We start from the raw sequence: 23,840 nt of genomic DNA on the forward strand, positions 1-23,840 counted from the left end.
GATCATTAATGACCGCTTTATTGAACACATGGGGGGTCTGCACAATAAAGCTTCCAGCTTGAACATCTTTCTGTGAGTGCTCTCCTCTTTTGGCTGAAAATGTGTTTGCCTCGTTTGAGGAATCGATAAGCTGCTCACCACCGCTAGAGCAAGCCCCCGAAAGAGGAAGGAGCGGCGGCGGTGATGTTCTGTTGCGAAAAAAAAAATGTATTCACACATATATAAATCCCAAAAAATCTATGAATCAGTCAGTAATTATATGAAGTGCTACTACTCTCCCCTGATGGTCTCTAGGCAGTGAGTCGGGAGGGCGGGGGGGCTGAAGTTCAGTCTAAGAACCAAGTCTTGAGGTCCTTCCTGAAATGCGGAAGCGATGGTGATTGCGTGTGGTGCAGAGGCAGGAAATTCCTTGTCTTCTTCCAAGGTAGGAGAAGGGACTACCTCGAGCCATCGTCTTGAGGATCTGTGCGATGGTGGCCAGGGCCACTTGGGCAGAGCAGAGATGTCTTTTGGGAGTGTAGTAGGAGAGGCAAGGGTTGAGGTATGCAGATCTGGCATTGTCGAGGGCCTGTAGGTGTGCGTGAGAAGCTTCAAGGGGATTCTCTTGTTGACAGGTAGCTAGTGAAGGTCTCTCAGGTGTCCGGTGGCATGGTTGCAGCGTGGGATGCTCAGGATGAGTCTGGCAGAGGCATTGTGGATGGTGTGTCATTTTTTGAGGGGTTTCTGGGTGGTGCTGGCATAGAGTGAGTTGCTTTAGTCGAGTCTGCTATTGATAAGTGCATTGGTGAGCTTTTTTCTGGTCTACGTGTGGTCTTACAAAGGAGGCAGAGTGGCTGGAAGCAGCAAGATGACACAGCATTGATTTGGCAGTTTATCGAGAGTGAGGAGTCCAGCATGGTACCGAGGTTTCATGCATGCTACTTGGTAGTGGGGGATACCGAGTGCTGCAGGCCACTAAGAGTTGTTCCAGGAAGAGGGGGCAGTTTTGTTTGAGTTAAGCTTGAGACAGATGTCCTTCATTCAGGTGCTGACTGCCTTCTTCCTGTTGTGGAACTTGCTCTGGCTGCTGTGGGCTTATCTGTAAGGACGAGAATCAGCGGGTGTCGTGGCCTGGGAGACAATTTTGCGTCCATGGGTTCTGACGATAGTAGCAAGCTGGGTCATGTGGTGGTTGAAGAAGATGGGGTTCAGGGAGGATCCCCAAGGCACTCAGCAGCTGATCTCTGTGGGTTCTGAGCTGAACGGTGGAAGTCTGACTCTCTGTGTTCAGCCGATGAGGAGGGAGAGGATCCATTCTAGGGCTTTGTCGTGGATCCTGTCATCGTGAAGACTTGCACAGAGGGTGTGATGAGGGATGGTGTTGAAGGAGGCTAAGAGATCCGGGAGGATGAGGGCAGCAGTCTTGCCTCGGTCAAGGAGGGTGCTGATGTCATCTCTTGTGGCAAGGAGAGCAGTCTTGGTGCTGTGTTTCCTTCTGAGAAACGATTGGGAGAGGTACAGGATGTTGATGAACTCGGAGAGACACATATATGTATCTGTGTGTGTTTATCTAGGCATTTATTTATACATAATATTAAATAGTAGTAGAATATATTTAATTTATGTTATATGAAATGTATATATTGAAATATTTAACATTTACTGCTTTAACTTCTTTTATATTATTATAAAACAATATTTTTGATTTTTTTTTATAATAATGTCAACAATATTGTTTTTCTAATATTTTCGTACTCAGCATTATAAATATAGGATCTCAATATTGTGGTACATTTTATTTTCTATTCAATATTTTTGCAAAGATCATTGTCACCATAGCGGACAAGTCAACTGAACCACAAGCCAGATTTCAAGATTGTATGAGAACGATTGCATTCTAACTACCTCTGTCTTAATTCTGATAAAACAGAAGTACGTTTCTTTGGGTAGCACATAGGTAGCTGTCTTTTGCGCACACATACAGTGAGGAACTTGGGGATAGTTCTCAATCAGGCTCTTAGTTCTCTATGTTGAAGAGAACGTGGAGCACAAGAGAATTTGCAGCACATATAGTGGGACTGTTAATTTGACAAGTAGTAAAACTACAAATCACTAATCAACCATCAATAAGACCTGGGAGATTAGTAGGAAAATGATGACCAGTTATCGAGATTCATTCCAGAGCACCACCTCCCAATTAACAAATGGTGAAATAATGTATCTGTCATACAAAGTTCTCTCCTGCCTCCATTTTTCACTTTTTTTCCATTCAGTTCAGCCCATGGGACTCCTGTAACCTCTAAATATCCCTTTCACACTGGGATTCCTGGTTGCTTCAGCTTCAGCCTTCTTCTCCTCTGCCTCCCACTTGAGCATGGCAATTTGGAACCTAAACTCCTTTTCAACCTTTCTGTCCTTCAGCTACTCTGGGGACAGGCTGTTGGAAGATGCACAGCTGTACACACACGAAGGGGGTGGATAGAGTAGACCACACAAGCAAAACACAAAAACTTAAACATAAAAAATCCCAACGAGGCAAATCGCTCTGTTTGGAAAAACTGCCCTCACTCACATACCGAAGTATGTGACATGCTTCATCATTGGGCCTGCTTACAATACGCCCTGGTGTACCCACACAGGACGGAGCATAAGGGAGGGGGAAAAATAATAAATTCCACTTAACAAGACGTACAGCCAGAAAATTTCAACATAGGACTACACATAACATAAATTGCGGTGAAAGCCGTGCAAACACCCAGTGACTAAAACTGTAAGTGCGACCAAAAGTGCAGTACAAAGGACGTGCTTAAAACTGATTAGGGGTGCCAACCAAACAAATATATTTATTCAACTTTCCTTGGTACCCCTATCAGGATTAAAAAGTAAGAAAGGGATGGGAAATTCCTTAAGGAGAAATTTAGGAATCTCAAGGCTTCCCTCCTACCACTGCTGAAGTCAACATGTTTCGACCGTTAACTGTGTGCCTCTAAGGGTCAATTCGGTCTTCTTCAGGACTGTCGCAATCAGTGCCACTCTGGGTCCTCCCGTAATTCGGACGATGGATCCCACAGGATGGGCAGGTCCACTGGATCCGTACCCTTCCTACGTTATGTGTGGAGACTGGTCCCTGTGGTGCGGGACTTCATTCACTGTAGAAACACAAAGGGTGATAATAGAGACCCTCACTTAAGCCTCTACTCTCTTCTTCCCCATCTACAATTGTCAAGCCCCCTCAAATTAAGCCTATGTCAAATGAGTACTGGTTAGGCAAACTACTCAAGTATCTGCTCATAGTTAGCTGCCTATTCCTGGGACATGCCCTCCTGTTTATTTACAGCATAACACACTAGTTGTCCGTTGCTTCTAGGTTTTTCAACCTCTATACACCTTGTGCACCCATGCATCAACAGGGCCCCCCTCTCTCTAGGGTCACGAGGGTCCCCCACCCACACACACACCACACACACCCCAGTAACTCGCAAAAAGAATATAAGAGCCTGGCAGAGTTTACGTATATGTTTGACTCCAGTAATGTTTACTCACCGAGTTTATGTGGTCCATAAACCCGAACTGGTGTTCGGCAGGGAGATGGCTAGAGAACACAACCTGAGTAATAGATAATGGGGGTGGGAGAGTTACCTTTAGTTCACCCGTCTTCCGAGGTGCACCGAAGGTCTAGTACGCCCTCCACGTGACAAGCGCTTCAGTGCCATCCTCGGGTACCTCCTCATATTACCAGCCCCTATGGTCACCCTTTGTGCCCCCTCCTTACTGTTCCGTAGGCGCACCGTCTCCTGACAGCCTGTATTCCGTAACACCGTGCAGCTAGTGAGCGCGATGTCGGGGAAAGATTCTTAAAGCCATTTCCTCAAGCTCGCGACCCACGTGATCACGCCGTCAGCGTGATGAACCGGCACGCTCTTTCCATGTCGGGTGCTCGGGAACACGGGAGATGTAGTTTAAAGGGGCGGATCGACTAACTATGTCGGTTCTAGCCGCCTACGTATCCTTCCTAACCAAACGGACTCGGATTGACAATATTACCAGGAGTCCCAGTATGTTAAAGGAAAAGAAAAAAAGAGAAAAGAAAAAGAAGAAAAAGTCTCAAAGGTTATCAATGGCATTTGCTGTGAGGGATGTTCAGAATATTCTGCTAGGGTCTCGATTCACTAGGTCACATAGGCAATCTCCCCGAAGCCCGTGTATCTATCCCTCTCATTGCGGGGACCCCTGCCCAGTTCCCAAGTCTGGACATACTCCCCTCCTACTGGATGTTAGAATATGGCCATTCTGCTGCCATGTGGGTTAACAATAAAGGCAGTAGCCCCCTATGGAAAAAGTAACTGGAGAGTACATCAATTATTAATTAATGAGTGAATTGACAGTACTAGAAGGGATAGGAACTCTAGATGTAATTGGTATCATCTTGTTCTAAGCAAAGGAATCCCTGATACTGCTGCTATGTACAGGAAGGACCGTGTTGATGTCCAAAAATGTAATTGTAAGTCTCTCTTACCTGCTTAATGACTGCCATGGGATACCATCGTTGAGTCCCACCACATGGCTCCTAAGGCGATACACCCATCTTTGCTCCCGTCCGAGCAGGAGCCTCTGATCCTCTATCTGATGTCTCCCCAACTGGACCCTTTCTATCACGGTCCATCTTAGGTCATCTATACCATGGCCAGCCTCCTGAAAGTGTGCTGTGAGTTTTGTGTTGGTTTTGCCACACCTTATCATACTCCGATGTTCCGTTATTCTAACACGCACCTTTCTGCTCGTCATCCCCACGTACATTTTTTCCCAGGGGCAGGTTAACAGGTAAATCACTCCCTGGGAGTTACAGTTAGTGTGGGATCTCTGCTCCCAGGGAGTGCGGAGGCCCAGCTCTATGGATTTGGAATTGCTAGTGAGGTGACACACACTGCACGAGCCACATTGAGTGTGGCCTGTTAGTCTGGGTAGGCCAGGCAAAACAGCAGGTTCCCTACCTCCACCCAGGGCCCTGGGTCGAGTGTGAACGAAAAGATCCTTAAGATTTTGGCTGCGTCTGTAGGAAAAAAGAGGTGTTTCAATGTTCATGCCCCCAGTGTTGAGTATCTTCCAGTTATGTAGAACAAGACGTTTTATTTGTTGGGAGACGGTGTTGAAAGTTGAAACGAATACTGGTTTTTCCATCTGAGGTCTGGTGGTTTTGGACAGTAGCGCATCGCGATTCGCATTGAGTGCTCTTTTCTTGGCCCTCTTGATCACCTTCGGTGGGTATCCTCGCTGCCGTAGTTTATGCGTCAAGGTTTCTGATTCTGTAACAAAGTCATTAGTAACAGAACAATTCCGGCGGATCCGTAAGAATTGCCCGACTGGTAAATTCTCCCATAAGGAGCGCGGATGGAAGCTATCAAATGCCAGTAGGCCATTCTTGTCCGTCGGTTTATGGAATACCTTGGTCTTCAGGATGCCATTCCAAGGTTCTATTACCAAGTCCAGAAATGGTAGATTAGTCCTGGTGACAGTCGAGGTGAAGTGAAGGAACGGATTCTGGTCCCTGAGGGGGCACCACTCCTGTGGGCATTTTTCCTCCACCTTCTGAGTTCTGAATGTTAAGACCTGTGTCCAGATCCTCACATTGCCCTTCCCTATCCACCGAGACCAGGAAGACCGTCACCCAGGCCCTCGTCACCAGCCGGCTGGACTACGGCAACGCCCTCTACGCCGGGACCACCGCCAAGCTCCAGAAGAGACTCCAGCGGATCCAGAACGCCTCAGCCAGACTCATCCTCGACCTCCCACGAACCAGCCACATCTCCGGACATCTGAGAGACCTTCACTGGCTCCCCGTCAACAAAAGAATCACGTTCCGCCTCCTCACCCACGCACACAAAGCCCTACACGACCAAGGCCCGAGCTACCTCAACAGCCGAGTCAACTTCTACGCTCCCAAACGCCACCTCCGATCAGCCAACCACGCCCTCGCCGCCGTCCCCCGCATCCGAAGAGCGACATCAGGAGGAAGGTCCTTCTCCTACCTGGCCGCCAAGACCTGGAACTCCCTCCCGACCGACCTGCGCCTGACCCAAGACCACCTCTCCTTCAGGAAGAAGCTGAAGACCTGGCTGTTCGAGCAGTAGCGGCACCCCCCCCCCCCCCAGCGCCTTGAGACCCTTCGGGTAGGTAGCGCGCTTTATAAGTGTCACTGATTGATTGATTGATTATCATCCTGGCCACCTGCTGTTGCCAGTACTTGTTGAGACTTCAACCATGCCCTCAGGATCTTCTGGACTTCCAGTCTCCCGGGATTCCTCTTGACTGGATGTGCCCTCTCCTCACAGAACTCCTGAGGTCAGCCACAGTGCAGACATCTATGTTGGATGCTCAAACATCATAATTACAGGTATGGTCCCAGGGTCAGAGAGTCAGGTAGATTGAAACTGAATTTGAAAAAAAGCAAAAGAGACAGACAAAAAAATAAGACTCAAAGTGATATCAAATTATTTATCTAGGATTGTTTGTGTTACAAAAAATCACTATCTGGCACTGCACAGACTGCTGAACACAAAGTAGAAAATGTGGTTACTGGTTGAGGGGGTGAACACAAAATTAACCTGTGCTTAACTCTCTGGTATCTTGTCAAAAAGCAGTCAGGCTTATCTTAAAGGCAATCTGTAAAATATGTATGCATATTCAAACAGTAATAAAGTGAAAGCCCACACTAATTTAGAGCATTAGAGTACAATTTCTTAAATTTGTTTGGGACCAACATTGTAAAAATCCAATTATTAGAACATGTGATATGCAAATTTATAGATTTAAGTATAAATAGTGCTTAAAAGCACAAAGAGCCAACTATGGTAATCAGTTCACGCAGGCCCAAAACAAAGTCATAAGTTCAGGCTGACCATGATGGAGTGCTGGCCGGATACAGGGACTAAGTTAGGGGTGCTAAACAAATTATTTTAAATCCTGGTTGAGGAACATTGCAAGATTCCATGTAGAGGATGGGTCACATAGTGGTGGTTTGATGACATGTGCTGTAAAGTCCTGCATCAAGGATGTATCATGCAGAGGCGATTACGAGGAGTTGTAGGACTGTGACTGGTGGTACTGCATCAAGAAGACATTGTGGAAAGCATTTTTGAGGGGCTGCAGGGTCCTGCATTGGGGATGCTGCGCGCAGCATGGTTCTGATGCAGACATGCATCACACTACGCCGGTTTTGCTTGGACCACAACTGGGCTGGCAGAACACCTTAAACCCTCATTCAAGGGAGCAGGACTGGGTGGCACCACTTGAAGGTCAAAACTCACAGTAAACAGATCCAGGTTCCGGGTTCAAGGTGGTTGGAGCCTTTTTGGTCCCTGAGGCTCCGATCAAGAGGCCAGCTAACTAGGCATTGGAATCACTCTGATGGTCATGGGTTCAAGATGCAGGTCTAGTTCTTTTAATTCAGGCATAAGGACTAGAGAGTAGCAGTGCAGCAGAGTACCTGTGCTTCATGCACCACAGCAGCTCTTATGAGTCTTCCACAGTTCCAGAGGTGTGCAGAAGAGTTGGGTCTGAGGGTCTAATATTTATACCTAGTGCCAGCTTTGAAGCAAGAGAAAAATCTGATGTTTTCCACCCCAGAGGTGTTTGGAAGTTCCTCCTGTCCTGGCCCCAGCTTGTCTGGAGGCACAAAAGACTAGTGTCAAACCCATTTTGAGTGTGATCAAATGTTCTGTGATGTTCAAGTGTGGTAGCTGACAGCTTCTCCCCCTAATCAGGCATATCCTACTAACAGCTGTTTCCTCTTTGCATCACAGGTTGGGAGCAATATACAAAGACCAACTGCCAACTACACCTATGTTACAGACAAGGGGGTTATACCCAAAAAGTCACTGGGACCTGGGTGAAAGTATAGTACAGGAAAAAGGGGTCCCAGAACGTATAAGTACAAGAGAAAATAAAAATGTTTAGAGAAAAATAGACATTAATACAAAATTAGGAACATCATTGTTATTTAATCACAATGTGTAGACACATAATACCATAGAACAATAAAAGCGAAATTCAGCGCAATAAGTGCCCCAAAAGAGTGATGAGGTGGGCAGGGTTGTGGTGTTGGGAAAAGTGCAGGGTATTTAGGGTAGTGACATAATTATGGTCAAAGGACCTTAGTAAGCAATGAGATTGATCTGATTTATAAAAACACACACATTGGATTCAAAAACATATCATGTAAATCAAGCTTCCAGTAGTTTACAATCAATGATAATTATGGAAGGAAGCTGATACATGGACTGCTGGTCACACGAAAGGACTGTCAACGTTTCGACCCACGGAAATTGTAGGCAAATGTGGGTGCCTTACTGGGGGGTCTTCATCAGGATGGGGGTGGGGCGAAATACCTAAAAGTAAGTTCAATCGGAATATACATGAGAAAGTTCCGAAGGATCTAGTATAGCAAGTCACGAATTTACATCAAAAACGGGTGGGAAACAAGGGAACAGTGTATTTATTTACCATGAAACAGCAAATGATATCATGGTATAGCTGGAATCTTTGGACAGAGGAACATCACAATGGCTGAGTGCTGGAATGACAAAGGAACGGAGTCCGTATCCGAAAAGGGCGATGTAATGAGCGCACCTTCTAAACCAAACAAATAATGGGGTGAGACTTACGGAGGACGGGCTGAGTCACCTTCCTTAGTCACATAGTCTGAAGCAGTAGAGCTGTCGGTCGTTAGAGGATCTACATACATTTGAGAGGAAACAAGTGGGGGAGGGGGGAGAACAAAACACATGAGGAGTTAAGCCCCAGGTGGTTGGTGTGCACGGTTGATTTGAAATGAATGGCAAACCGGAGGGTAAATAGTGGAAGAACACTCACAATTGTAGAGAACGATACAACGGTGTACTGAAGGTGGAGCCACACACCGTGAAACGGTCAGGAAAGAAGTAATCTAAAAATGCATAAAAAGAGAGGGCCGTAAAGGCACCGATGAGCACACCATCACCTGGAAAGGTGTACTCAGAAGGTTGGGGGAAGGGGCGCAAACGTAGTGTGCTGGTTTACCTGCTGGCTTGAGTGAATCACGTCCAAAATGCAGTCGAGGGATGCCGGTAGGCTGCCTCGGACAGAGCTGTGTGTAACAGCTTCCTGGACCACGTGACGCGGAAACGGGCCCGCTCCGTGTGTGGTCATGGAAGAGAGACTATCATGTATGAAATAAATCTTGGAAACAGGAGGGGAGTACATAATCTGGTCTACATGCAAAATGTAAACAATGCCCGATATGATAAATCAAGAAAGAAAACAAAGTGCGTACGTGTCACACAGGATAGTAAAGCACTTCTCAAATCCTGAAATCATGTGCATAAAAAAGACTTGATAGATCGTCCGAGGTAGCATAAAGATGGGATGCAACCTACGATATTAACACAGATTAAATACATGTAGCAAAATAATTGTAGACTTGTACTGATGGGGAGTGCGTACCTATCGCACAGGACAGTAAAAGCCCATCCACCGGTACATAGTTGTGAGACACATCACAAAAAGGGGATAGATTGTGTTTGAAAAGTGATAAACAATGCATAAGAGTCAAAGAATGCCCCAGCATTGTCAATGAAGAGGGAAATGGTAAAAGTAGCCCTAAGGGTAGAGTGATCTGTAGTTATGGAAGGGGCCCATGAGAGCTTGTAGTCATGATACAAAATAGAGTCAGGGTGGATGCAGTGATTAGATCAACGTGGCTAGTTGGACAAAGGTACTATCATTTTCATTGAGGCCATGTTGTACAGAGTCAAAAAAGAGCATCCGTTTAGACTCACTGATATCTAGCACATGTCCAATATTGCCGCCCCTCGGACCTAGTGAGGCTTTTTCAAGGACAATACATTTGTAGCTGTCCGGTGGGTGGTTTGCCCTTTTGAAATGGTCGACCAAGGGGGCACCGGGTACCTTGCACCGTATGCAGCTAGAGTGTTGGAGTATTCTCACTTTCACTTTTTGTTAGGTTTGGCCCACGTAGATTAGGTCACATGGACATACGATCGCATATATGACGTTGCTGGTGTTGCACTGTGGTCCCACTCAGGGACTTCTAACACTTATGCACAAAGCATTGCAGCTGCCCACGCTGGTGTGGCGCAGCTGTGAAGCAGAAAAAGAGACCCTGGCACCCCTGTGCCCTCGGGCCCCCACTGGGTCTTTTAAAACAAATTAGCCCCATCGTTGCAGCTGCTCGCTCCTGTGGCACAACTAAGGAATATGCAAAGAGGCCCTGCTCTGGCGCTCTCTTTACAAATCTGACCACGGAGGACGGGCATCGACCATATGCCCCGACGTGCCCCCCTCTATCAGGGACTCTGGGAAAGCTGTGCCCCCATCGGTGCCCCCAAATAAGGTGGGGGCCGCTCAGAACAGTGGCCCCGACTCTGTGCCTTGACCGGCACACACAACGTAGAAGCCCCTTCTCACCGGGCTCTCCAGGCAGCTGGGGACTCTGTCTCCTCTCCACGGTCTCCTCTTCACCCGGTCCCCCTTAATGTGGAGCCTGCGAGACTCCTGGCAGTGCCTTGCGGAGGCTGGGTGGGCTCCTGTCCTCCTTCCGGCAATTCTGTGGGCGCAGGGCTTCCCTCGGGGAAGCAGAAGTCCTACCCCTCGTCAGGCAGCTGCACCTGAGATCCGGTTTGCCGCACGATCGCAGCGGCCGGTGACTCTCTTCTTTTGGCTGCAATGCGCGGTGGACACCCCCTTAATTAATAAAACATAAAGAGGGGTGGGCACCCGCTCAAAAGGTAAATAAGCAAGGTGGGTACCCGCCAACAAAGACACCATCAAACTGGGTAGGCTCCCGCCATGATCAGCATCACAGGGGAATCCATACACCTGGGTTTCCCCCTCAAAGGGCTGCAGCGCTGCATTGCGAAGCCCACGCTCTCTCTCCTCAGGGAAGAATCAGGGAAGAATCAGGAAAGAACGAATAGCGCTCATTGGGCGCCATGGCCACAAGAAGTCCTGGAGGTCCTTAGGAATCAAGAGGGCAGAGCTGGGCCCAGGGAGGTAGCCCTCCAGGCAGGTTCTCTTGGGCCCCGGCAGCAGCATGCCCCGCAGGTTTTGGAACAGGTACAGAACAACTTCATGGGGTCACAGCCCCTATGTTTATACCCAGATTCTCCTTGTCTGTTAGCCCAGGGCATGGGGAAACCAGATGAAACTGGTTAAGGGGGAAGTGGACCCTTTTGTTTTGCAAGCTCCTCTTCCCCTTTGTCAGGTGGGGGCTAGGTGATGAGACGTACCACAGGGGCAGAGCCAGCATTGTGCAGGCTGGTCACAGGCCGATTCAGGGTTAGGGGATTACTCCTCCCACTACTCCCAGCCCAGGTGTCCCATTCAGCCTAGCGCTGACTCACCCTGCCTCTCCTGGAGTCATACACACCACCCACATACTGTTCAGGGAATCCCCAATGCATTCTTATGGGAGGGCAGGCCAACCTTACAAAAGTAACACACAGACCGCACACACTTTACACTGGACCACAGTGCTAAAGTGCCCAGAGGCCTACAACCACCAATACCATGTCGGGGGTGAACCTGCCTAAAATGGCCAAATCCAACATAGAAAGCAAAAAGACAGGAGAAACACGGCAAACGATGCCAGGTCCAACAGTAGATCTACATCATACGTGCTGTCATGCTCTTCTCCCCGGAAAGGTCCCTCTCTAAGTGTCTGCTACCTATCCAGGTATTCAGATGGCCATATGGTCAAATAACATATTCCTAAACAACAGCTCCATTTGTATGTTTTGTCTAGGTGCTAGGGCATGACCAGAACAGAATAACAAGGGGCATTGTTATTCGACCTTGTTCACGATGTTCAGGCTAAGTACCAGGAACAGGCAAAGCGTGGACACAGCAATTGGTTCTTATGTGAAATTACTGAAAATGCTTTTGCAGAATAAACTTGTGCAGTAACATGCGCAAAGCAGTGGATGGTCTGAAGCGTGCTCACGCCAACCTAGGGAAGCCGTCAATGTCCCCATGGGCCATATGACACCCTCCCCATGGTCAGGTCTGTAGCCCTGGACTAATACGGTAGTCAGACACAGGGCCGGACCGGGAACCCAAACTGGCCCTGACAAAGTGCTCGGCCACCCCCTTCCCCCCGGGGGGTTGTGGATGCCGCTGAGCTCTTTGAAAGGGCCGGTTTTCAGCCCATTTTTGACAAATCTACGGAGGTCTTAGTCTCCCCTTCTTGATGAAGGGGAGACTCAGGAGAAACAGAGTCCCTTTGATGACCAGCCCTGGTCGTACCCGATCACTCCCCCCGCCACCGCTGCCAGGCCGAGTCTCTGCCCCTGTGTGGAGTGGCCCCCTGCTCTTGCCCGCTCTCTGGGGCCGCCAAGGTTTGCCGTCTGGACTCGTGTCCTGCTTTGCTGCGTTGCCTCGTGTTGCTGTCTGCTCCGTCGATCCCCTGCCCCTTGTAACTTATCTCTGCCTTTGTTTTTTGTGCCCTAAACTCTGTTGCTGTTCCTATTGTTTTTTGTGTTATCACTGTACTCACCCCCTGTTCCCCTGACCCACCCCGCTCCCTGCCGCTGCTTCCCCGCGGCCCCACCCTTGCTCTCTCCGCATCTCATCACTGCTCCCCCCCACTCGCCACCCCGCTCCCGCCTCCCAGCTGCCCCTCCCTCGCTCCGCCCCCCCCCCACTCTCCATTTATGGCAGAGTGCATGCGTACGCGCAGCGGGTGCGCCGAATGTGCGCCGAAGGCGCGCCAAAGGTAAGCCCGTCTGCGCTCGTCCGCGCCTGGACAGCGCCCAGTGCCAGAACCCCTGCCCCCCACCGATGCAAGACGACCCGACAGACCTACGATGCCGCCCCGAAACGCACTCACGGACCCTTCACCTGCAGAACCTGCAAGTTCACCTGCCTCCGGACCTGCACCGCGCCCGCCAAGCCAAACACCAGCAGCAACCTCAAGTGCATCCTGCTCAACACCCGCTCCGTCCACAGACACGCCGTGGAGCTCTGGAACCTGCTCGACACAACATCACCAGATGTTGCCATCCTCACGGAAACCTGGATGAACGCCTCCTCAGTGCCCGACATCGCCATCGCCATCCCGGAGGGGTACAAGATCACCAGGAGGGACCGCGTCAACCAGCCTGGAGGAGGCATCGCCATCGTCCACAAGAACACCATCCGCATCACGACCGACTCCAACGACACCTTCGCCGCCGCCGAGCACCTCCACTTCCAGATTCACACCGACCCTAAGACGACCCTCAAAGGCACCCTCATCTACAGACCCCCGGGACCACGCACACAATTCAGCGAAGACATCACGGACTTCATCCGCCCACACGCCCTCACTTCCACCGACTACATCCTCCTAGGGGACCTCAACTTCCACCTGGAGAACAACAAGGACCGCAACACCGCCGCCCTGCTGGACAACCTCGCCAACCTCGGACTCAAGCAACTGGTCAACACCCCCACCCACTACGCCGGCCACACGCTTGATCCTGTCTTCTCATCCAGCAAGCACATCACCTTCAGCCACTCCACCGGACTCTACTGGACCGACCACAGCTGCGTCCACTTCAGCTTCAGAAGAACCACAACCCAACACCACCCGCAACAGGTTCCTCACAGAAGCTGGAGCAAGATCACCGCCGACCAGCTCACCACCTCCCTCAGCCAGAACCCACCCACCAGCACAACGGACCCCAACGAAGCAGCCCTCAACCTCACCCAGTGGCTGACCGCCTGCGCCGACGAACTCGCACCACTGAAGAACCCTCCCAGCAGACCCAGAAGCAAGAAGGCCTCCTGGTTCACCGACGAACTCAAGGACTCCAAGAAGACCTGCCGCACCCTCGAGAAGTCCTGGCTCCTCGACCGGACCACTGACAACATGACCGCCCTCAAACACGCCACCCGCAAGCACCACCAGCTCATCCGCACCACCAAGAAGAAATCACTGAAGGAACGACTGGACAACAACGTCCACGACAGCAAGGAACTCTTCACCATCGTCAAGGAGTTCTCCAACCCCAGCACCGGCAACAACGACATCACTCACATCTCTGCGACTCCCTCGCCTCGTTCTTCCACCGCAAGATTGCCGACATCCACAACAGCTTCGGCGCACCACCCACGCACCCAACCGCCGAACCAACGCCCCCCACCGCCACCCTCCGCACCTGGACCACGGTGACCACCGAAGACACAGCCCGCACGATGAACACCATCCACTCCGGATCTCCGACTGACCCCTGCCCCCACCACGTCTTCAACAAGGCCAACTCCACCATCGCACCCCAACTCCGAGACGTCATCAACACCGCCACCTTCCCGGAGAACTGGAAGCATGCCGAGCTCAGCGCCCTACTGAAGAAACCAACAGCGGACCCCACCGACCTCAAAAACTTCCGCCCCATCTCGCTCCTTCCTATTCCTGCCAAAGCCATCGAGAAGATCGTCAACAGACAGCTTGCCGCCTTCCTCGAGACGAACGGATCCCTCGACCCCTCGCAGTCCGGTTTCAGAGCCAACCACAGCACCGAGACCGCCCTCATCGCAGCAACCGACGACATCCGAGCCCTGCTCGAAAACGGGGAAACAGCGGCACTCATCCTCCTGGACCTCTCCGCTGCGTTCGACACTGTCTGCCACCGCAACCTAATACAGCGCCTCAGCAACATCGGCATCCAAGAGAAGGCACTGGAGTGGATCGTCTCGTTCCTCGCCGGAAGAACACAGAGAGTCCGCCTCCCCCCGTTTCGATCCGAGGCCACCGAAGTCATCTGCGGCGTTCCGCAAGGATCATCACTCAGCCCCACCCTCTTCAATGTCTACATGAGACCTCTTGCCGCCATCGCACGCCAACACAACCTCAACATCATCTCCTACGCTGATGACACCCAGCTGATCCTCTCCCTCACCAGCGACCCCGACACCGCCAGAACCAGCCTACACGAAGGGATGAAAGACGTCGCCGATTGGATGAAGAACAGCCGCCTGAAACTGAACTCAGACAAGACGGAAGTCCTCATCCTGGGACCATCACCCTCTGCCTGGGACGACTCCTGGTGGCCCCCAGCCTTGGGCACCTCTCCCAAGCCAACAGACCACGCACGCAACCTGGGCTTCATCCTGGACTCCTCCCTCTCGATGACCAGACAAGTCAACGCCGTCTCCTCATCATGCTTTCACACCCTTCGCATGCTTCGCAAGATCTTCCGATGGATCCCGACCGAAACCAGGAAGACGGTCACCCAGGCACTCGTCACCAGCCGATTGGACTACGGAAACACCCTCTACGCCAGAACCACAGCCAAGCTACAGAAAATACTCCAGCGCATCCAGAACGCCTCCGCCCGACTCATCCTGGACATTCCCCGACGCAGCCACATCTCCGGCCACCTGAAGGACCTGCACTGGCTCCCCGTCAACAAGAGGATCACGTTCAGGCTCCTCACCCATGCACACAAGTCTCTCCACGACCTGGGCCCGAAGTACCTCAACGACCGCCTGACCTTCTACACGCCCACCCCCCAGCTACGGTCTACTAGCCTCGCCCTCGCCGCCATACCACGCATCCGAAGAGCAACCGCCGGAGGCAGATCCTTCTCCTACCTGGCGGCCAAGACATGGAACTCCCTCCCCATCCACCTTTGGCTGACCCAGGACCATCTCGCCTTCAGGAGACAACTCAAGACCTGGCTGTTCGAGCAGTAGCGGACCCCCTCCCCCAAGCGCCTTGAGACCCTCCCGGGTGAGTAGCGCGCTATACAAGTGATATGATTGATTGATTGATTGATTGATTGATTGATGGAGTGAGGCATCCCGACGTGGAATGCTTGTAGGCATACTATTGAGTATCAGCCATATGGTGTAACTTGACATGTTCAATTGAAATGAACTCATTGTCTTTACAACAAGGCAGCGGATGTAAGATCACAGTGTGGGTGCCTTTTAGACCAAGGACTGGAACTGGAGCACGGTATATGGGACAAAATTATTTCTTGTGTGCCACTTTCTCCCGAATCAGATCACCAGCTTTGGGAAGCCAGACAAAAACCGGGAACATTACTGCTAAATTCGTTGGTGAGGGCAAATGGGTTTTTGCTAGATCATCCCAATTCTTTTGTAGATCCTGTAACATAGCACAATGGTTATCTATGTCAAATGTTGCAGCAAACATTTTAATGCCACAGAACATTTCGTATGGAGTCCGCCCACACAGAGGTCTTCTACGGACATTATTTAGTGCACGTTGAACCCCATAGAGATGAGTCAACCAGCCCCAGCCCGCACCTAATACCCTTGCTGTTAAAGATTTTTTTTTAGTCATAGTTCATCTGCTCCACAACAGAGTTGCTCCCAATTTGATATGGAGATGAGGAATGCACCTGCTCCCCCACTGACTTCAATAAATCCCGGTAAGCCTTATTGACAAAAGCCGGATCTTGGTCAGAATGGAAGGTGCCACAGAATTAAGTCCAGACAAAGACATGTAAATCTTTTATAACAGTACGAGTGTCACACAGCACTGCTGCCAAACACAGAGGAACCTAGTGCACAAATCCACTGCAACCAAAATATATTTGAAAGCATTGTCTGATGTCAAAGGACTGCAGTAATCAAGATAAATGCAACCAAAAGGTTGACTAGAAATTAAAAGTTGAGTATGTAGTGGACAAGAAACAGTCGAAGGTTTAATCTGTTGACAAATGTCACACGAAAGAACCTATTTACGAGTTTGTTGATATAAGCCTCACCACCAATATGAATAAAAGAGAGAGAGTGGGGAATAGCACCATTAATCCAAATAGTATGCTCCCAAAACATCAACGGAACATCAAGTATTGCGTGAGGATGATAAACTGCTGAAGGAGCAGCTACCGTGTAAGTATGCAAAAAAATTATCATTAGCATCAACTGCTGGTGCATATAAAGGTACGCTGGATCCGCCTCGACTACAAAGATAGTGGTTGCCCCCACATTGGGGACCCCATGATGTGTCAAATGGTGTCTAACCGCCGCCAGGTTATGTGCCGGAATGACCACCGGTTGTGCCATGTCATAAGTAAGCAATAAACAAAAACAGTAGCGCAAAAAGGGTCTAAAACCATTTAAATCCAAGCTTGAAAAAACCACAGAAATAAGTATACCTTCCACGTGCCAGAGGCAAAGTCCTCCCACCGCCAACGTCTCCTGTGAACTGGTGAGAGGGTAATGTGGAAAAGCACAAGCGCTACTCAGGGGGTCTCGTGAATAAGTGGCAGACCAAACGTTGGCGGCACCATGTTGCAGGGATTCTGGACAACCACAGAACTATGCATAGTATTATAAGACCTTATCATATAGGGACTGAGTCATCCTACCACCTTAGTACCCATGAGCCTAGGACTGACTAGCTATAGTGTCTCACTTGCCCTCCTACTCACTCACATAGGAACAAGTGATTAGACAACCCAGAACACAACACTCCTGACTCTCTCAGGAATCACAGTTACAAGACACACCCTTCGCTCACACTCTTGTACTTGTCCACAATAAGATCTGACAGAGACACAAACAAGTTTAAAATATTTATTTTAACTAACGTGCTTTAATATGCAGAATATGTGCCACAATAAGCAGAGACATGTATAACACAAATACAGTCAGCACATCAAGTAGTCTGTATATCATAAAAGCAGCTGTCATAGTGAGAGACAGCGCAGCCTAACCTTCCTCCCCTTGCACAGAAGCAGGATGAATATATATATTAGAAGATCTCTGAGTGCTATCTGCAGACCGTACCTCTATAGATGGTAGATCTACATTACAGGTGTTGTTATACTGTTCTCGCTGGAAAGGTCCCTCTCCAGGTGTCTGCTACCTATTCATGTATTCCCATATGCCCAAAGTATGTATTACCAAACAACAGCTGCATCCCTAAGTTTTGTCTAGGTGCTAGGGTCTGACCAGAACAGAGTAACAAGGGGCTTTTTTGTTCGACCCTGCTCACAATTTTCAGACTAAATCCCAGGAACATGCAAAGTGTGAACACACCGATATGTTCTCATGTGAAAATGTCATGAACGGATTTGCAAAATAAAATTGTGTAGTAATGTGCGCAAAGCAGCGGACAGTCTGCAGAATACTCACACCAACATAGGAAAGATGACAATGTCCCCAGGGGCCACGTGACGGTGGCAGTCCTTGAAAATTGGCTGAGCATTTAAAGCCCATATCCTGAATCCAGCATTTCTTGCACAGATAGTGCAAGCGCAGCGTAGGCGGGACCTAAAGAAGATGGTTAATACACACTGGGGATACTATGTCTAAAACTAGATTTCAAACATATTTTTTCAAACCCTCTCTGCATACCAAGTTTTCATAAACATAAAGGAGATGGTGACAGCTAATAGTGCTAAACAAATGTGTAAAAATCAAACCCAAAGCCACATTTTCTTGCCTGAGTTCATTGCAATAACATTACCCAAAGGTTAATCCATAGAGTAGCAAAAAAATGTAAACAAAAAAGACTATAACACCTGAGAAATTAAGAGCTGAATCTACACACTGAAAATACCATATGGGTTATTATGTGTATGTAAAATTGAATATCAAAATGTTAATCAGACTCTCTGACAGCCGCGGTCGGCAGTAGGAGTTTCTGCAGGGCGGTGATGTGGGGAGGGGGAGGGTCAGGGTGGGGGGTAGTAATGTATGGATTACGGAGTTTAACAGGTAAGTAAACATATAAATAAATAAAATGTATTTTGTTGTGCGCACTGCATCACCAAATGCGATGCAGTGAGCACAACAAAATTCGTTTTATTTATTCATATGTTTACTAACCTGCTAAACTCCGTAATCCATACATTACTACCCCTTACCATGCCCCTCCCCCTCCCCACGTCACCGCCCTGCAGGAACTCCTACTGCCGACCGCGGCTGCTCTCTGAGCAATATAAGAACTAGAAATATCAAGCTTCTGTGTTAGTCCTTTTAGAAGACAAAAAACATAATATAAGCCAGCTGTAAATCCAGAACTTGAAGTTGTAAATACAAGTGCTGACATTAACATAAGGAATGTTTTTTGCTAAATGAACTGAAAAGGATTCAAAACAATGGACAGCTTACAATCAAGGGGCCTAAATAATACAATAGAAATGGCTTGCTTTTTTAACTGTTGATTGTGATACATTGGTAGCATTTTCATCGTTTTCAGCATTACCTTTTAGATTACACTGGCCATCTAGTTGTACTGTTTTCTCCATACAGATTTGTGGCAGTTTAATTTAGCTATTATTGATGTGTACGCTGTACGCTTATTACATGGGTCTCAAGGACATTCTTCCTCTGTCTCCCACCTGCTTTTTAAAATTTCTTTCGGTTTATCCACTTTTAATTGGGTGGTTGATCTCTCCCATCTTTATTCAAAGCTGCTTTTATACTGAGATAAAATCCATTCAACAAACTCTTGTGATGTGCCTTTCCTTCTCTATCAAAGTGTTGGCAGTATAACTGGGTACTTGAATGGAAAGTCTTCCTTCAAATTGAGGGCAGGTTACTCATAAAGCTAATAAAAATGTCTAGTTTTAGACAATGCTGAGTAGCTAGGAATTCCTCAGTCCTTTCCTTTTTCGATGCTCGAAATTATGAATCCCCGTTTTACAGGGATATTCACTTGCACTTCTCCCCTTTTCTAATTCGGAGCATGAGGATGTGGAACAGCAAAATTTCATGCAGTTTCTCATTTGCTTTCTACCGATTGAAAAAAGGTAATTTCACTCATCCATATTTTTGTAGGCCAGCTACAAAATCACTAACCTTTTCAGATGCACCTCATAGGAAAATTATGGCTTGACCACATTTTAGTGAACAAGTCTACTTGGCTTCTATATGTTTGCTTTTATACATTGCCAAAACCAATAGTTTACTTTTTACTGTATTTTCACAGATCCCTAAACATTCAGCAGAACCAACGTTAGCAGCTATCCGAGCTCAACACGAGCACAATACACTGATGTCCCAGGCACACCTTCAAGAGGAACCACAGTTTACAAGATGGCCGCCCCCGGAAAGCGTGGAAAAAGGTAATATGCAGTGGATTCACTTCTAGCTAATATTTCAATTTTGAAATATCATTTCAAATTATATAAAGGGAGGACTTACTTATTGCAACAAGTTAAGGTGACCTTAGAAATAAATAGGACCATGTATCCTGAAACGGTATCCATCTCACTGATCATAAATTAAGATAATAAATACTTAGGGGTTAATTAGGATGGCCACCCTTTCGGTAATGTGGACCGCTCGCCTACAGGGCGGGGGTCCCGATTTTGGCACTAGGATGCGCCCGCCACACAGGCGGGCGCATCCTGTATATTTACCATGCGGTGGGCGGAGCTGAAATCTCCACTCGCCGCAATGGTAAAAATGCATGTTGTGCATTTCAAGGCACAACATGACAGGCACCGCGCGGTGCCTGCCATGTTGCACATTGAAATGCGGGGAGTACCCCCCATGTGCACCCCCCAAGCCCCGGACTCCCAGGGGGCCCGCAAGGGGCCCCCGCAGGGAGTGTCCGCATGCCTTTCCGTGGCGGCATTGCCACCACGGAAAAGCATTTGTAAATGCCCATAGTAATATGGCGGGCGGTGTCTAACAGACACCACCACCATGTCACTCATTTTCCGCCCCGGCCGCAAGGCGACCGAGGCGGAAAACAGGCGGGCGGTGTTTCACACCGCTGCGGTCCACCCCGCCATCCAAATATGGCGGGTGGGAATTCGGCAGTGGATGTCCGGCGGATTTCCTCCGCCAGGCTGGCGGTGGCCACCGCCAGCCTGGCGGAGGAAATCCGCCCGACATCGTAAAGGGCCCCTTAATCTTTTTAAGCAGCATGCATCCTATTCAAAACTGTAATCAAGGGGTAAGACATTTCTCACCTACAGAAGTCCATATGTGAATGTTGAAAGGGAGAAAGATTTTTTTCAAGTGTTGAGGGTGATGCTTTAATGACACTTGCAATAAAAATTATTTTCGAAGGTGAGGTTTTGGTTTATAAAAGATGCTTGATGCATAGACACATGCTCAGTTTGAGGTCTTTCATACTGATCACTAGTCTGAAAAACAGTGTATGCCACTTAAATGCATTAAAAGTTTGTATGTGAATTAGACATAGGTGAAGCATGAACCGAAGGCCAAAAGTGGCAAGTGTGTCAGGGGTCAGGCAGAAATAAAAACCTTGTCTGAGCTGTGACAGTATCTGATCCCGGTCCCAAGTTCTCCAGTTCCTGACCTTGAAAGACGTTCAGTAAATTAGAGATGTACACTGATAGAATATCGACCCCCAAAATATCCCCATACACAAATATCGAGTTATAAATATCGATGTCAAAAATATCAACATCCTATATTTATAATGGCAAGTACAAAAATACTGCAGAACAAATATTGATGTAAAAATTATAATTGTACAAAATATTGATAGTAATATATGTATAACAAATAATAATAAATATATTAAACAATAGAATTAACTTAACGAAAATAAATTAAGTTTAATACCCATTTTAACAAATATAACAAATAAATGTAATAAAAAAAATTAAACATAAAAGGTCATATACAATTAATAAATGATTCATTTTAATTTATTTTATAATTGTATGTATAGAAACATTTACAAATAAATATAGATATACACATACACCATAAACATAAAATTTAATAAAAAAACATAATATTATAAATTAAAACATTGAACTATTTAAGTTTTTAAACTTAAATTTTTCACTTAAGTGAGTGCAACAGTAGGTAAAGTGTTAGACAGCAGAGGCGTAAAAATTACTATTTTCACTCCAGTGAGTGCAAAAGTAGAGGAAGTGTTGGATAGCGTAGGCGTAAAAATACTATTCCCACTCCAGTGAGTGTACAGTACGCAAAGTGTTGGATAGCGAGGGGTAATAGTTACTATTCCGACTCCAGTGAGTGCAACAGAAGGGAAAGTGTTGGATAGCGGAAGGGTAAAAATTACTATTCCCACTCCAGTGACTGCAACAGTAGAGAAAGTGTTGGAAAGTGGAGGGGTAAAAATGACTATTTCCACTCTAGTGAGTGCAACCGAAGGGAAAGTGTTGGAAAGTGGAGGGGTAAACAATACGATTCCGACTCCAGTGAGTGCAACAGTAGGAAAAGTGTTGGATAGCAGAGGGGTACAAAGTTCTATTCCCACTCCAGTTAGTGCAACAGTAGGGAAAGTGTTGGATAGCAGAGGGGTAAACATTAATATTCCCACTCCAGTCAGATTAAAATAAAAAATAAACAAAATATCACCAACACAAAATATATTTAAAAAAAAGAAATGAAGCAAATATATGGAAATATTTTAAAAATCGAATAAATGGAAACATATTATAATGTTAAATAGATATGACAAATACCTAGAACTATTATATTAAATACATTTGAAAACAATTCAAAAACAAATAAGTATTTGTAATTATAAATTATTTACAAACAAAAAACAATAATTATTATATAAATGTAATCTTTTTTATTTCTTACCCTTTAACGCACAATTCATAACACACATCTAAATTTTTTGAAAATGTACCTCCATAATTAACATCATTAACTATCAATTAAAAATATTATTATTTGAAAAACAAATTAAAAGAGATACAAATTGATTTACTCCCCAAACATTACCCGTATAAAACCAAAACTCACACAAAAAATGAACAATTATCCTAATTAGTTATTAATTGATTAATTATTATCAATTAACAACTACTTAATAATTCATTAAAAATAAATGACTTCCCACCCTTTACCACTATAAACCCCACAACTCACATCTGAAATTAAATACACAATTGCCATATTTACATTTTAAATGATTAATTAGCATTAATTAACAAACTATTATTAATTAATTAAAAATAAAGTACTTCCCACCATTTACCCCTATAAATCCCGCAATCCACTCTTAATAAAATGACAACATTAACATAATAATTTACCAATTAATTATTTAATAATATTTAACAACCAATTAATAATTACTTAATATTAAAATTACTTTCTTCCATTAGCACCATAACATCTAAATTAAATGAATATTAATACATTTAAAAAATATATTAATTTATGATAATTAAATTACTTCCCACATTTTACCCCTATAAACCCCACAACCCAACCCTACAAAATAATGCAATTGCCATAATTAATTACCACTTAATTAAATAACAACCAATTAATAATTATTTAATAATAAAATTCTTCCCACAATTAACACTATACAATTTAAATTAAATAACTATTACTAAATAAAATATAATCAATCATTTATTATAATAATATTCGTTCCCACCCTATTTCCCTATAAACCCACAACCCAATACAGAACTATTAAAAATGTAACACATATATATATATATAATACATAACACTAATTAAAATATTGATATTTAAAAAACTATACTTTTTTAAAACGAGACTGCTTATCTTAAAGTCTATATTCTTGTCCATGATATTCTTGCTGTCAATGTTTCTGTATGACGGTATTTCCAACATGATATTTGTGTAAATTGACATTTCTAACTCAATATTCTGTCTGCATACCAATTAGGGATATGAGGCAGGGACCTAGGTGGGGCAGATTGTTTGCAGTGTTTGCTGCCATTCCATGCCATGTTTGCTGCATGCTTTGATGTTTTCATCTTTTCATGGGCAGGAGCCCAGGGTTTGTTCCCCGAATTGCACATACCTGGGCGTTGGTGCTCAGTCTGAGTGGACAGAGATCACAGTTCTGTGTCTTGAGCCTTGGGGGCTCATTAGGATGACGGGCGGAGTTTGTCCGC

The 23,840-nt window shown here is 46.6% G+C and overlaps 1 protein-coding gene across 4 annotated transcripts in view; it reads left to right on the forward strand.

Moving 5' to 3' along the window:
- The window catches only part of HPN (hepsin), a 432,603-nt gene that overhangs the window by 252,223 nt on the left and 156,540 nt on the right, over positions 1-23,840 (forward strand). For all 4 annotated transcript variants that reach the window (XM_078655375.1, XM_078655378.1, XM_078655377.1 and 1 more), the window contains one exon: positions 19,928-20,063. In XM_078655375.1, the coding sequence (XP_078511501.1) occupies positions 19,994-20,063 (70 nt within the window). In that variant the 5' untranslated portion in view covers positions 19,928-19,993. The remainder of the gene's footprint in view (positions 1-19,927; positions 20,064-23,840) is intronic.

Source organism: Lissotriton helveticus, chromosome 7 (assembly GCF_964261635.1).
Source record: "Lissotriton helveticus chromosome 7, aLisHel1.1, whole genome shotgun sequence".
Taxonomy (NCBI): Eukaryota; Metazoa; Chordata; class Amphibia; order Caudata; family Salamandridae; genus Lissotriton; species Lissotriton helveticus.